This window comes from Brassica rapa, chromosome A01 (assembly GCF_000309985.2).
Source record: "Brassica rapa cultivar Chiifu-401-42 chromosome A01, CAAS_Brap_v3.01, whole genome shotgun sequence".
NCBI lineage: Eukaryota > Viridiplantae > Streptophyta > Magnoliopsida > Brassicales > Brassicaceae > Brassica > Brassica rapa.
The window spans coordinates 1,967,864-1,981,354 of NC_024795.2; the positions used below are offsets into that span (position 1 = coordinate 1,967,864).

The window sequence follows — 13,491 nt, forward strand, 5'->3', positions numbered from 1 at the left end:
CGATGGGAACTGAACCTTTTATAATTGCACATGTGACATTTTTAATGAGTACCCTCTGAAATTTCTTCAGTGAATTTTATATCAGTCAACTAAACAAACCGGTCATGAATATTATTATATCCTATAAGCGAATAAAATAAAATTTAAGAAGTAACATCTTATGATACATCTTATGCATTGGGATTCAGTTTATGACTTTGTTTTTAGCTCAAAAAAAAAGACTTTGTTTTTAGCTTTTGATAATTACATAACTCTTATATGCTTGTGTCTAAACCATGTGGTATCGTGCTGCGAGATCCACATACCAGATATTGTATATCTTTCTATTTACAATTTTCTTTGATATATTATAGACCAAACTGTTTAGCCACTTATCTCTTGGACAACACTATCGTTTTTCTGGCCTCTATTTTCTCTCGTTAGAATCTTAATTCACACGAAACCAAATAACATGGACCACTCGACCCTTTGTGTATCTATTCGCCTACGGTCTATATACAGAAAGTGATGCGGCCATTAGTCGAGACACTCGTGGTTTTCCTGTTTTCTTTCCCAAACCCCTTTTTTCTTTGATCACGTTCTTGGCTTCTCATTTACATATTTTTTTTTTTTTGTAAAAGGGTTAATTCTATAGCATATGATATGACAAACTAATTTCTTTGTTACTATTAGGAATATTTCTTGACTAAGGAATAATTTCAATTTTTCGATTTTTCCTGAAGACTCGGTTTGTCATGTGAACATTTTACATAACAGTCAAACTCTGCAATGTCAATTTTCATTTAAAATAATTTGTTGTTATTATGATATTTTATTTCAAAGAAATAAATTAAAGATGAGGATAACTGACATGTCAGTTTTGTGTCCCTTGATTTGTCTTCGAATTATGAATGGTGTTCACTTCACACGAACGAACCTCTTTGTTTAGACCTAATCAATTTTATTTTTAACTTCTGCTGAGAGGACAAAGTAGTACATTAAAAAAACATAATCACCAAGATCAGATATGTACTACTACTCTTAATCACCACGGTCGGTGATTAGTCCTTAACAACTTTATCTACGGACCGCATTTTCCAAATATACTGTATGGTTTCTACTAAAGTAAAAGCTTTACACATATTGGTTTGTTTTCACATGTTGGAAACCTCATGAAGTGCTATTTTTATTTCTTCTGGTAAACCATGGATCAACCAAAAGCAAACAGTAATAATTATTTTGTCTCCCATGAATTGCTTTTCTTTATATTTTCTGGTTGAATAAAATAAATACTACTAAATATATGAGAGCTGCTCATTTTACATTTTTACACTGATGAATAGTGATCCAGAATCATTGATTCCTACACCTTGTCCCCATGTCTAGTCAAAAAGCTTCTTTCATCAACTCCGGCTCATTAAAATTACCTCTCTCTCCTCTCCTTCACCATCTCAGAGATTGCTCCAATAACACATAGATTTGGTTACCAGAACAACTATTACTTGAAGTGGTTCAACCTCTCTCTATCTTTTCTCTCTCTTTCTCTTATGAATACACATATAGGTAATGATAAGAGAGGTTGACACCTAGAACTGAAAAAACCATGACTTTCAACCGAAGCAACCTCTTCTCATTATTCATCCTCCACCTTCTAGTCCCCACACAAGTCCAAGCTCTTAACGCTGATGGTGTTCTTCTGCTATCTTTCAAATACTCTATCCTCAGTGACCCTCTCTCCGTTCTACGCAACTGGAACTATGACGATAAAACACCATGCTTGTGGACAGGTGTCACATGCACAGAGCTTGGGAAGCCCAGTACACCAGACATGTTCAGAGTCACAAGCTTGGTACTTCCCAACAAACACCTTCTTGGCTCCATCGCTCCGGACTTGTTCTTCATTCCGCATCTAAGGATCTTGGATCTATCCAGCAACTTCTTCAACGGGTCACTCCCGGACTCGGTCTTCAATGCTACTGAGCTTAGTGTTATCTCCCTTGGAAGCAACAATCTCTCTGGTGATTTGCCTACGAGTATCAGCAGTGACACAAACCTCCAGCTCTTGAACCTCTCAGCTAACGCATTTACAGGAAAAATACCGCTCAGCCTCTCACTTCTGAAGAATTTAACGGCCGTTTCCTTGTCAAAGAACTCCTTCTCAGGTGACATTCCAGGTGGTTTCGAAGCAGTAGAGGTTCTTGACCTCTCTTCAAACCTTCTGAACGGCTCTCTTCCTCAGAACTTGGGAGGGAGAAGCCTGCATTACTTGAGCTTATCACACAACAAACTCTCCGGCGAGATTCCTCCAGGGTTTGCAGCAAAGTTTCCAGGAAACGCTACAGTCGATCTCTCCTTCAACAACCTAACAGGCCCAATCCCAACCTCCCTCTCTCTACTCAACCAAAAGGCTGAGGCTTTCTCCAGTAATCCAGAGCTGTGTGGGAAGCCGTTGAAGACCCTTTGTTCAATACCTTCCACTCTCTCAAACCCTCCAAACATACCTGAAAACACTTCCCCGGCTATAGCTGTCAAGCCAAGAAGCTCAGCTCCTCCAACAAACTCTTCAACAGAGTCACCAAACCAAACGGTGAAAAGCAAGCTGAAGCCAAGCACCATCGCCGGAATCATTGTTGCGGACATAGTTGGTCTAGCTATCATAGGCCTCTTCGTGCTCTACGTTTACCAAGTCAGGAAACGAAGAAGGTCCCCAGAGTCCACCACGTTCAGCCTCTTCACAATCTGCCTTGACAAAAACGAAGCCAAGAAATCAAAACCAAGCTTCGTCGTTGAGGTCAACGTCACTGAATCACCAGACGCTAAAACGTCTTGCGGCTCGTGCATCAACGGAGGAAGGTACGACGAGACGTCGACGTCAGAGAGCGACGTAGAGAACAACCAGCAAACGGTTCAGGCATTTGATCGAACAGATGGGGGGCGATTGAAACAGAACGCTCAGACTAAACTAATCACAGTCGACGGAGAGACTCGTTTGGATTTGGACACGCTACTAAAGGCCTCAGCTTACGTATTGGGAACCAACGTGACTAGAATCGTGTACAAGGCGGTTCTTGAAAACGGCACGGCGTTCGCGGTGCGGCGGATAGAAACGGAGAGCTGTGCGACGACGAAAGTTAAGGACTTTGAGCGGGAGGTTCGCGCTATAGCTAAGATTCGACACCCGAATCTCGTTAGGATTCGTGGGTTCTGCTGGGGAAACGACGAGAAGCTTCTTATCTCCGACTATGTTCCCAATGGCAGCCTCCTTGGCTCCTTCACCGCGAGTAAGCTCCTCTGTTTCCTCTGTTTCCTCTGTTTTCTTTGTTTACTCTGTTTTATTTGGCGCACGAACTAAAATACGCACATTACTCGGCGCAGTTTAGCACTTTAAAATACGCACATCACTCTTTTACTTTATAACACTTTTTTTGTTCCTTTGCAAACAGCTAAGTCAAGCGCAAGCTCGTCGACACCAACTATGCAACACCTACTTTCTTTCGAGGCGCGGCTCAAGATAGCTAAAGGAATGGCGCGGGGACTATCTTACATCAACGAGAAGAAACACGTGCACGGTAACATCAAGCCCAATAACATTCTCTTAAACTCTGAGAATGAGCCCATCATCACCGATCTGGGCCTAGACCGCCTCATGACACCAACGTCGAGCTCACCGTGCTACCAGCCACCGGAACGGTGTACAAGCGAGAAGCCAAACTCCAAGTGGGACGTTTATTCATTCGGCGTCATTCTATTAGAACTTCTCACAGGCAAAACGTTTTCGGTCGACCAAGATGTAGATCAGTGGTCAGAGTTACTAGACGGTTCTGAAGCGGAAGAGAAAGGCCGGTTCTTGAGGTTAGTCGACGGTGCAATAAGAAGCGATGTGGCTCGGCATGAGGATGCTGCGATGGTGTGCTTCAGGTTAGGGATTGAATGTGTCTCTTCCTTGCCTCAGAAGCGACCGTCAATGAAGGAAGTAGTGCAAGCGTTGGAGAAAGTGAGTGTTTAGTTTGGTTTCTTGAAGCCCAAGTCGTTGGCGTTATTGTAGAAAGTGGATTTTGCTTTGTGTGTTGCTTACTCTATTGTCGTATAAGCTGTGTATCTCCTTCTAACTACTCTTTTGTGTTTTTGGTTAGTTAATTAACCACCTTTAATAAGCTCCCTTGTTCATTTAAACTTGCCACAGATACAGATACAGTACACGGATTAGACCAATTCCAATAATTTACTCTATATTTTATTTCAAAATTGATTTATACTATAATAGTACTTAATTTTAAAGGAAAAAATAAATTCATTTTTTGGCTTTATTGTAGAATAAAAATGTAGTACTATTTGAACATATTTACTCAATTACTCTACACTATGTTTTAGAGTTAAAATTATTGGGAATACTATTATACCAAATTCAATTTGATTTGTAAGGACATCTCCAATCTCAATATATTTTTCACTGTCATATAAAACTTATAGTAAAAATATTTAAATTATACTCTATTTTCTGTTTATAATAAAGCAAAAATTCATCAATCTATTTTTCAATCTAAAAATAGAGTACAATTGGAGTATATCGGAAAATAAGATGAACTATTAGAAATGGTTTAATACCAATTGAACCAGAGTTACAATCTTAACCAAAAACTAACCGAACCAAGTTTCAAAAGTCCACGCCTAATCATCATCATCACCACCAACCAAACTCTTTTCCGACCAGACAGCATATATCTCCAGAGTCCAGACACACACTAGGTGAACTCTGTCTAAAAACACTTTCTTTTCTTATAACATCTCCACCAAAGAGTTACTAAAAATGGAAGGAAGATCTACAACAACCTCCGCCGCGGAGTCACCGGAGATCCAATACCATCCACCGAACCCCCCGAACCAGATCTTCATCCTCTCCGGACAAAGCAACATGGCCGGACGCGGCGGCGTCGTCAAGGACCACCACCAAAACCGTTGGGTATGGGACAAAATCGTTCCGTCGGAATGCTCGCCGGACTCGTCGATCCTCCGCCTGAGAGCAGATCTCCGGTGGGAGGAAGCGCGTGAGCCGCTCCACGCCGACATCGACACCGGCAAAGTGTGCGGCGTAGGTCCGGGAATGGCGTTCGCGAACGCGGTGAGGAAACGATCCGACTCGGATTCCGACGTGATCGGGCTGGTTCCGTGCGCCGTCGGTGGGACGGCGATAAAAGAGTGGGAGCGTGGGAGCCGTTTGTACGAGACGATGGTTAAGAGAGCGGAGGAGAGTAGGAGATACGGAGGAGAGATCAAGGCGATGCTTTGGTACCAAGGAGAGAGTGACGTGTCGGACATCCACGACGCCGAGAGTTACGGGAGGAATATGACTCGTTTGGTTAAGAACCTTCGTCATGATCTTAACCTTCCTTCTCTTCCCATTATTCAGGTAACGCAAGAGTGTTTACCTTTTCCACAATGTGATGTTTTTTTGAAAATGCAAAATGTGTTTGTTGAAGCAGGTGGCGATAACATCGGGAGGAGGGTATATAGATAAGGTGAGGGAAGCACAGTTGGGTTTGAAACTTTCTAATGTGGTCTGTGTAGATGCTAAAGGATTGCAGCTAAAGCCGGATAATCTTCACTTGACCACTGAGGCTCAAGTTCAGCTTGGTCTCTCATTAGCACAAGCTTACCTTTCCAACTTCTGCTAGACTATCAAGTAAGTTTGTAGTGTGAAGCTTCATGACTCTCTAATGGAATGGTACAACATTAATGCTCAGAGTTAAGAACAATTATTTTGTTTTAGAGATTGATTCTGACATCAATGGGGGGGGGGGGGGGGGGGGGGGGGGTATAAGATCTTTTAGAAGCCACATGTTTAGTCCTTGGTTCATTAAGAATCTGTTGTCATTGAAGTTATGAAATGATCGTGTCGTTGCACTCTATTATACAGAAGTGTATTCCAGAGAAGCTAGAAGTTAGATTAAAACTATATAGAAGCTTGATGAGTATATGGAGCTATATAAATCATTTCTGATCAGGAGGCAAACATGTTTAAGAGTAGAGTTTGTATGTCCAATAACAGCGGTCTAGGAAAGTTTAGCTGATGTTAGTTTCAACGTGTTCACACAGGAACCACAAAAGATGTGAACTATGTTGAATTAGTATGATCTCTGGCATGACATGAAGACGAAATTGAATTTGTGAATCGATGTTGACTATATTTTGTTTTTTCAGGTTATTCCTTGTTGAGAAATGTGATCGATGGTATTTTAAACTCTGCGAATGTTTGTCTACATTTCTCAGAATGAGATATGCAGTTTGAGCGATGGTACTGTTGTAGAGACTATGTAATCTTTTCACCTTTAGAGCACACATTATTATTCCACGTTGTTACGTTGCAACAATTTGCTGCTCTTTGTAGAATATTTTGAATAAAATGGGTTTCATATGGACATGGACAATTTTTGTTGTTGTTTCTATTGTAGAAACTATGTAACACTTTCACCTACAGAGCACACATTATTATTCTCCATTGTCACGTTTAAACAATCTGCTGCTCTTTGTAGAATATTTTGAATAAAATGTGTTTCATATGGACAATTTTGTTGTTGTTTCTATTGTATCCTGATTTCGAACCAAACATTAACCAAAGTCAGGTTTTACCGCTATGGAATAGTCTAGCTTGTTCGCTTCATCATTTTAGGCCCAAGTGATAGACCACGTTAAGTGGTTCATACTCAATATATATTTTGATATTTTGAAAACATAGAATAAGCTTAAGGAATGTATTTTTCCTCCGAAATTGGAAAAATCAATAACTATTCGTTTGTTTCTGTCGTGATCCCTAATATTTTTTCTTTTATTTTCAACAAAAGCTAAACTTAAAATATTATTTTGGACTATATTTTATTGTACATATGAAAATTCAACTGTGTATAAAGCATTACTCCAAAAACAATGCACCTATAAGATTGTGGACAGGTCGACCTACCAAAAACAATGCACCTATAAGCAGTTGCGAACACACAAACGCAAATCTTTCACGTGCCATAAATTAAACTTACGTCATAGCCACCACAGTATATCCTTCCAAATATTCTCAAACCTACAACTGTAAAATTTGACCACCAACGCCAACGCAATAATGAAGTTATGTACCTCTACTATATAATATTATATATGTATTTGTATGCTAAGCTGACACAAACAAGCAACTTGCCATGAACATTAAACTGGAATACTCCACTTGCTAAAAAAAAAGTGTATACTCCACACAACTCAAATTCAATTCAAATTTGAAGTCTTGAACTATTTTTCACTTACTGAAATTGCAACTCTCTCTTGTGTCTACCTCGTTTATTAGCGGGACCTAAACAAGGACATTTGCTTTGAAAACCATTAATCTATTATTAAGTTATAGTGTTTAGCATGTCAAATAGCTGTTGTAACATTTTCTTATAGGTACACCAAAGTTCCATGCATTGTTTTTCTTGGGGTCAATGATGAAAATCATTCTATGTTATTAAAAGCAATGATTAAACAAGGAAACAAACTGCAGGCAGGCAAAGACATATTCACCAAATAACCTCATTTGAATCAGCTCCTAATAAGCAAGCAATTTTGTTTTTTTTTTTTTAATTTGGCTTAAGTGTCAACATACTAAAAAGATCCTACTAGATTTCAAAACTGAAGCAGTGATCTGCCAGACCCCACCACGTTAAGGCTTTAAGATCTATTTTTGCAGTGCCAAAATCTTATAAGCTGTAAAATATTTCTCTAGGATAGATTCGATGGTGTGATACATTTAAGATTTGTGTAGTGTATAAATAAATAAAGTTGACTTTTCCTCAAAGTTACCAATATTTTTGTCTTGCTACTTTCCCTTTAATAGAGTTGGGCCAATTCTATGCGCCGAAACATTTGGAAACTAGAGTAAATCCACGCGCGAGACCAGCGTAAATCTATTTAAGTGATTCGCTATTCCTGTTTATAATAATGCGAATTATTCATAATTTTAGTAGTTTAACTAAGATTATGACTCTAAAGGTTCTCTATAGTTCTCATAATTACCTTTTTATGGAGTCATTTATCACATGATTCCCTATAAGATTCAGGTAAAAGCTTTCTCAGATCTGTCTCGTTCCGACAAAAGCTGTTGTACTTGAAGCTTACGCGCAATCGCTTACATATTCCGAGAAGGCGCGTGAGATTCCATCTCCGTCTCCTCCAACAAGAAAATATCACACTCACACCAAACCCCTAACTCCGACTATAAAAACCTTTCAGATCTCTCTCTCCCTCGAGCCACCAACAACACTTCCTCTCTACTTCACTAATCTCCATTAAAAGGCGGTAGCAATGTCAGCCACCGCATCCTCCGCGATCTCCGTCGCCACCAAGCCCCTCAAGAGCTTGTCCCTCTCCACCAGATCGCCTCTCCCATCCGCCGCTTCCGTCGCTTTCCCCACTCCTCGCCGCCGTCTCGTTCTCGTGGCGTGCACAACCGGAGACGGATCCAAGCCGACGATCCTCGTCGCCGAGAAGCTCGGTGAGGCTGGTGTGAAGCTCTTGGAGGATTTCGCGAATGTGGACTGCTCTTACAACCTGACTCCCGAGGAGCTCAACACTAAGATCTCTCTCTGTGACGCGTTGATCGTTAGGAGCGGGACCAAGGTTGGACGTGAGGTGTTCGAGTCTTCTCGCGGTAGGCTCAAGGTTGTTGGACGCGCTGGTGTTGGGATCGACAACGTGGATCTGAGCGCCGCCACGGAGTTTGGATGTCTTGTCGTTAACGCGCCGACGGCGAACACGATCGCCGCCGCTGAGCATGGGATCGCGCTTTTGGCCGGCATGGCCAGGAACGTCGCACAGGCTGATGCATCTGTTAAGGCTGGTCAGTTTCATAATTATGCAATATTCATTTTTGTTTTTATAATCTCAAAAAATTGCTAGACCGATTCTTTTAATACCAAACCAATTTTTAAAAAAGTTGTTCAAAAAAAATTGTTTGTTTAAGTCTGATTTGTCGTCTAGACGGATTTTTATAACACTAGGTTTTGTTCTTTTGATACTGTTTACAATGCCTTGGATTACAAGTCTAGTTGTATTAGGCTAAATCTTGTTGATGGAAGTAAGGCAAGCATTTTGAGTTTTGAGTACAATTTGTCTGAAAGATCTTTGTCTTTGAATCTCTCTGTAATACAGGTGAGTGGAAGAGGAACAAGTATGTCGGTGTTTCACTCGTTGGCAAGACTCTTGCAGTGATGGGATTCGGGAAAGTTGGGACTGAAGTGGCTCGTCGTGCCAAAGGTCTTGGCATGCGTGTCATTGCTCATGATCCCTATGCACCAGCAGACCGTGCACACGCCATTGGTGTTGATCTAGTGAGCTTCGATGAAGCCTTGGCCACCGCGGATTTCATTTCTCTCCACATGCCTCTTACGCCAGCAACATCGAAGATACTCAACGACGAAACATTTGCCAAGATGAAGAAAGGAGTTCGTATTGTTAATGTTGCACGTGGAGGTGTTATAGACGAAGACGCGTTAGTGAGGGCTCTGGATGCGGGTATTGTTGCTCAGGCTGCTCTTGATGTTTTCACTAAAGAGCCGCCGGCTAAAGATAGTCCTTTAGTGCAGCATGAGAGGGTTACTGTGACACCTCATCTTGGAGCCAGCACAATGGAAGCTCAGGTTTGCAATTTTTTTGTTATGATGTTTAATAATGTTTTTTTTGCTGTTTGGATTATGTTATTTAGTTGGTGGTTTGGATTTGACAGGAAGGAGTTGCCATTGAAATTGCTGAAGCTGTTGTTGGAGCTCTGAATGGTGAGCTTGCTGCTACTGCAGTCAATGCACCTATGGTTTCTGCTGAGGTGAGCACACAAGTTCATAAAATATATTCCATCCGTTTCATTAAAATACATGTTTTAGAAAAAAAATGTTTCAAAAAATACATTTTTGTATTTTCAATACATTTTATGAACTAATAAAACTTAAAAAAAAATACATTTTAATGAAATTTTATCGATTTAGAATTATGAGAAATAGATAATTATGAAAATATATATTTTTACGGAATTCCTGTTGATTTAGAATCATGAGAAATAAATAATCACAAAAATATGCATTTCTAGCTACAATGCTAAAAAATCAATATATTTTATTAATATGTGTGAACACTTTAAAACATGCATAATGTTTTGAAACTAATTGGGTTGTTGTTAGCTCAAGCTTACAAGACATGTTTCTATCCTCAGGTTCTAACCGAGCTGAAACCATATGTGATACTAGCCGAGAAGCTAGGGAGACTAGCGGTGCAGCTAGTGGCTGGAGGAAGCGGCGTTAAAAACGTGAAAGTCTCATACACGTCAGCACGAGCCACTGACGACCTCGACACAAGACTTTTACGAGCCATGATCACCAAGGGAATCATCGAGCCAATCTCTGACGTGTACGTCAACTTGGTCAACGCGGACTTCACAGCGAAGCAGAGAGGCTTGAGAATCTCAGAGGAACGTGTGCTCTTGGACGGGTCACCAGAGAACCCGTTGGAGACGATAACCGTTCAGCTAGGCAACGTGGAGTCAAAATTCGCGAGCTCGTTGTCTGAGTCAGGAGAGGTGAAAGTGGAAGGAAGGGTTAAAGACGGAGTCCCGCATTTGACGAAGGTTGGATCGTTTGAGGTGGATGTGACTCTTGAAGGTAGTATTATACTGTGCAGGCAGGTGGATCAACCGGGTATGATAGGGACGGTGGGGAGTATACTTGGAGAGTCTAACGTGAATGTGAACTTTATGAGCGTTGGAAGAATCGCACCCAGGAAGCAAGCTATTATGGCGATTGGTGTAGATGATCAGCCGAGCAAGGAGACTCTTAAGAAGATTGGGGAGATCCCTGCTGTGGAGGAGTTTGTTTTCCTCAAGGTCTAGTTTGGTGTGTGGTGTTGTTGATTATTGAATCTTGAATGTGAGGAGTTTTTATGAAGGGTTTTGAGTTTGTTGGGTTAAGGCAATAATGTTATCTTATGGCTTTATAACAAAGTTTTGATAATAATGTTATCTGTGGATCTTGAAGTTGCTTGAATCACACAAACAAAATACAAGATAAATCAATAGAAAGCAATGAATTCCACACTGAATTCTAATGACAGATTTTATGCAAAGACAAACTTTGATAAAACAAAATATATTTCTTGTTTGATTGAAAGGTGAATATTACAGCACGCCTAAGGTAGCTTATATATGCTCAGAAACATTAATCTAAGTCTAGAAATGGAAAGAAAATCAAACATAAAGAAAATTAGCTGTTGGAGGGTTTTGGGAATCCAATGGCTTGATTCAAGGGCTGGAATGATGGCTTTGTATCTGGACGGTTTTTAGACTGTAGGAAAGCTTCTTAGGATCATTCTGATTGCTGAAATAATGGTCGAAATCATTCCAAGCCTGGTGAGAAAAGAGATGTTGGGAATTAATGGATTTTGACTCCAAAAATGGCAATTCTGGTCTTGGTTGATTCTGAGTATTCTGGTGGGTGCTGGTGCAGCTGCAGACTTTCTGATGAGTTATTAACATTTCCAGAACGTTGTAGCTTTGATAGGTTGGTCGTTGGTGCTCTATTCCTCCAAATGTGAAAGCATCCAAAAATGGAAAGTATTGTCTCCTTTGATTCCATGTAATCCGGTGCTTTCTGGTGCATGTTAAGAACATGCCTGACTCTTCTGGACCTTTGGATGTGTCTCCTGATTGCAGAGATAAATCTCCTGGTCGCCAATGTTTGGTTTGCAACTGATTAAACCACTGAGCTTCCAAATAAGGCAAGTCGGGCCACCCTTGACTTAAAAATGACATATCTTCTAAACCATTTATCTTTTTGATATGAAACCAATTCGCTGCGTGTTCTTGTTGAGTGTAGAATCCAGCAAAACCGGTTTCATGAATAAATTCCTCCTGGTTTGTAAGATATGGCGTTTTGATTGTACATATGTCCTGATCGGCTTCTTTGGCTCTTCTCAGCTTTATGTTTTCCATTGGTTTTCTCCTGAATTCTTTCTCCTGTTCTGATGATGACTTGATGTCCACATCAAGTAGTCTCTTTGATGTTTCAACTTAATTTTCATTGTTCTGAGTGCTTCTTTCTTCAGTTTATGGAAAAAACAATACAAAAGATGGTTTGCATCCTCAGATCTAATCAATGAGTTGAGCATGTCATGAGAGCATTTTTTACTACACTCTATTATGAAGTAAAATATGGAATGCTCAAGATGTTTCGAATTAAACTGAATTAAACCGGATTATAAAACAATAAAACGTCATTAATTCAACCAACCAAAAGAAAATTAATAATGGTTCGCTTTGGTTTAGTTAAGATAGTCCGGTTTAGAGAAAATGTTTAAACGCCGTCGTTTTAAATAAGATATGAAGTTAATGAGTGGAGTGTAAACACGTGGCGCCAGCTCGAACAGATATTTCTGCGACTATTGATAAGGAGGACGAAGCAGGAAGAAGAAGAAGAAGGGTGGCGCGAATTGGAAAAATTAACAGCGAAAGAACATGGCCCTATCTCAAGTATCTGCGTCTCTCGCCTTCTCTCTTTCCAGTACTCTTTCTCTCTTCAATACGCTTCTTCTTCTAATACTAGCCTCTGTATCATGTCTTTGACTAGTTTTGGATTTTATCTTTGCCAGATCCTGGCGCCATCAAGCTAGGCAGAATCACAAACACATGTAGAGTTCATGTACCGCAGCTTGCTGGAAGCAGATCCACTTTCGCTTCTGGTTCTCCTCTGTGTACGTCTTCCTTAATTGACTTAGTAGCTAGTTTCTTGCTTGGTATGTGAATCCGAAATTAAAAATGGAGTTTTTGGTGTATCTGTCTCTGTTTCAGTGCCATTGAACTTGAGGTTGCCTCGTGGAGGAGGAGGAAGTGGGAACAGAAGAGGAGCATCCGTTTCAGTTAGAAGCGAGCAAAGTACAGAAGGAGGCAGCGGTTTGGACATATGGCTTGGTCGTGGCGCTATGGTTGGTTTTGCTGTCGCCATTTCTGTTGAGATCGCCACTGGCAAAGGACTTCTTGAGGTAACTAACTCTACATCAAAACTCCTTTCTTCTGAATTATAAAAAAAATGAAACTTTTATTTGTTAATCAAAGAGCGAATGTAATAATGCCTCGAGTTTTGTTATGATATATGTCTTATTGTTTGTTTGTTTTGTTCAGAATTTTGGGGTAGCGAGTCCATTGCCTACGGTTGCTTTGGCTGTTACAGCATTGGTTGGTGTTCTTACTGCGGTTTTCATCTTCCAATCTTCCTCTAAAAACTGATAGAAGCCTCTGCCCCATATGTTTATTGTCATTTTCTTGTATCATATACATCCTTCTTTCATATCACTTCAATTCTACATTCATCAGAATGCAAATCCCTGTTTAGTTTTTCCTTTTGCTCTTAGTGTTTCTGAATTATATGATTGTGTTCGAAGTAAATCAAAGCAACCATTACTAGAGAATGCATGAACATATGCAACCAATGGAAATCGAAGATGCAACCATATATA

The 13,491-nt window shown here is 40.3% G+C and overlaps 4 protein-coding genes across 6 annotated transcripts; all 4 read left to right on the forward strand.

The window, feature by feature from the left end:
* Nucleotides 1–1,212: 1,212 nt before the first annotated feature.
* Nucleotides 1,213–4,149, forward strand: LOC103840574 (receptor protein kinase-like protein At4g34220). The gene is made up of 2 exons (XM_009117099.3): nucleotides 1,213–3,260; nucleotides 3,423–4,149. The coding sequence occupies exons 1-2, from the start codon at nucleotides 1,583–1,585 to the stop codon at nucleotides 3,983–3,985; spliced, it is 2,241 nt and encodes a 746-aa protein (XP_009115347.1). The 5' UTR covers nucleotides 1,213–1,582; the 3' UTR covers nucleotides 3,986–4,149.
* A 419-nt stretch (nucleotides 4,150–4,568) lies between these two features.
* LOC103840660 (probable carbohydrate esterase At4g34215) lies at nucleotides 4,569–6,539 on the forward strand. 2 transcript variants are annotated; one of them, XR_004455901.1, is made up of 4 exons: nucleotides 4,569–5,386; nucleotides 5,460–5,659; nucleotides 5,721–5,767; nucleotides 6,174–6,539. XR_004455901.1 is itself a non-coding variant. In XM_009117205.3 (3 exons), the coding sequence occupies exons 1-2, from the start codon at nucleotides 4,787–4,789 to the stop codon at nucleotides 5,649–5,651; spliced, it is 792 nt and encodes a 263-aa protein (XP_009115453.1). In that variant the 5' UTR covers nucleotides 4,606–4,786; the 3' UTR covers nucleotides 5,652–5,659; nucleotides 6,178–6,536. The 2 variants fall into 2 exon arrangements, 1 of the variants encoding a protein (XP_009115453.1); XM_009117205.3 differs by lacking the exon at nucleotides 5,721–5,767 and having other exon boundaries at nucleotides 4,606–5,386; nucleotides 6,178–6,536.
* A 1,394-nt stretch (nucleotides 6,540–7,933) lies between these two features.
* Nucleotides 7,934–11,010, forward strand: LOC103840754 (D-3-phosphoglycerate dehydrogenase 1, chloroplastic). Its single transcript, XM_009117307.3, has 4 exons — nucleotides 7,934–8,836; nucleotides 9,148–9,635; nucleotides 9,722–9,817; nucleotides 10,202–11,010. The coding sequence occupies exons 1-4, from the start codon at nucleotides 8,302–8,304 to the stop codon at nucleotides 10,871–10,873; spliced, it is 1,791 nt and encodes a 596-aa protein (XP_009115555.2). The 5' UTR covers nucleotides 7,934–8,301; the 3' UTR covers nucleotides 10,874–11,010.
* Nucleotides 11,011–12,350: 1,340 nt separating this feature from the next.
* Nucleotides 12,351–13,440, forward strand: LOC103840854 (stress enhanced protein 1, chloroplastic). Of its 2 annotated transcripts, none has more exons than XM_009117398.3 (4): nucleotides 12,351–12,539; nucleotides 12,628–12,729; nucleotides 12,827–13,017; nucleotides 13,157–13,440. In XM_009117398.3, the coding sequence occupies exons 1-4, from the start codon at nucleotides 12,494–12,496 to the stop codon at nucleotides 13,259–13,261; spliced, it is 444 nt and encodes a 147-aa protein (XP_009115646.1). In that variant the 5' UTR covers nucleotides 12,351–12,493; the 3' UTR covers nucleotides 13,262–13,440.
* Nucleotides 13,441–13,491: the final 51 nt, after the last annotated feature.

What these genes read in the sequence shown, in the direction of transcription:
- LOC103840574 (XM_009117099.3), top strand. Translation starts at nt 1,583, where the DNA reads ATGACTTTCAACCGAAGCAACCTCTTCTCATTATTCATCCTCCACCTT. An exon ending in CCTTGGCTCCTTCACCGCGA is followed by an intron (nt 3,261 to 3,422) that starts GTAAGCTCCTCT and finishes CTTTGCAAACAG; the next exon opens with CTAAGTCAAGCGCAAGCTCG.
- LOC103840660 (XM_009117205.3), top strand. Translation starts at nt 4,787, where the DNA reads ATGGAAGGAAGATCTACAACAACCTCCGCCGCGGAGTCACCGGAGATC. An exon ending in CTTCTCTTCCCATTATTCAG is followed by an intron (nt 5,387 to 5,459) that starts GTAACGCAAGAG and finishes TTGTTGAAGCAG; the next exon opens with GTGGCGATAACATCGGGAGG.
- LOC103840754 (XM_009117307.3), top strand. Translation starts at nt 8,302, where the DNA reads ATGTCAGCCACCGCATCCTCCGCGATCTCCGTCGCCACCAAGCCCCTC. An exon ending in TGATGCATCTGTTAAGGCTG is followed by an intron (nt 8,837 to 9,147) that starts GTCAGTTTCATA and finishes TCTGTAATACAG; the next exon opens with GTGAGTGGAAGAGGAACAAG. An exon ending in CACCTATGGTTTCTGCTGAG is followed by an intron (nt 9,818 to 10,201) that starts GTGAGCACACAA and finishes TTCTATCCTCAG; the next exon opens with GTTCTAACCGAGCTGAAACC.
- LOC103840854 (XM_009117398.3), top strand. Translation starts at nt 12,494, where the DNA reads ATGGCCCTATCTCAAGTATCTGCGTCTCTCGCCTTCTCTCTTTCCA. An exon ending in TCTCGCCTTCTCTCTTTCCA is followed by an intron (nt 12,540 to 12,627) that starts GTACTCTTTCTC and finishes TATCTTTGCCAG; the next exon opens with ATCCTGGCGCCATCAAGCTA. An exon ending in CTGGCAAAGGACTTCTTGAG is followed by an intron (nt 13,018 to 13,156) that starts GTAACTAACTCT and finishes TGTTTTGTTCAG; the next exon opens with AATTTTGGGGTAGCGAGTCC.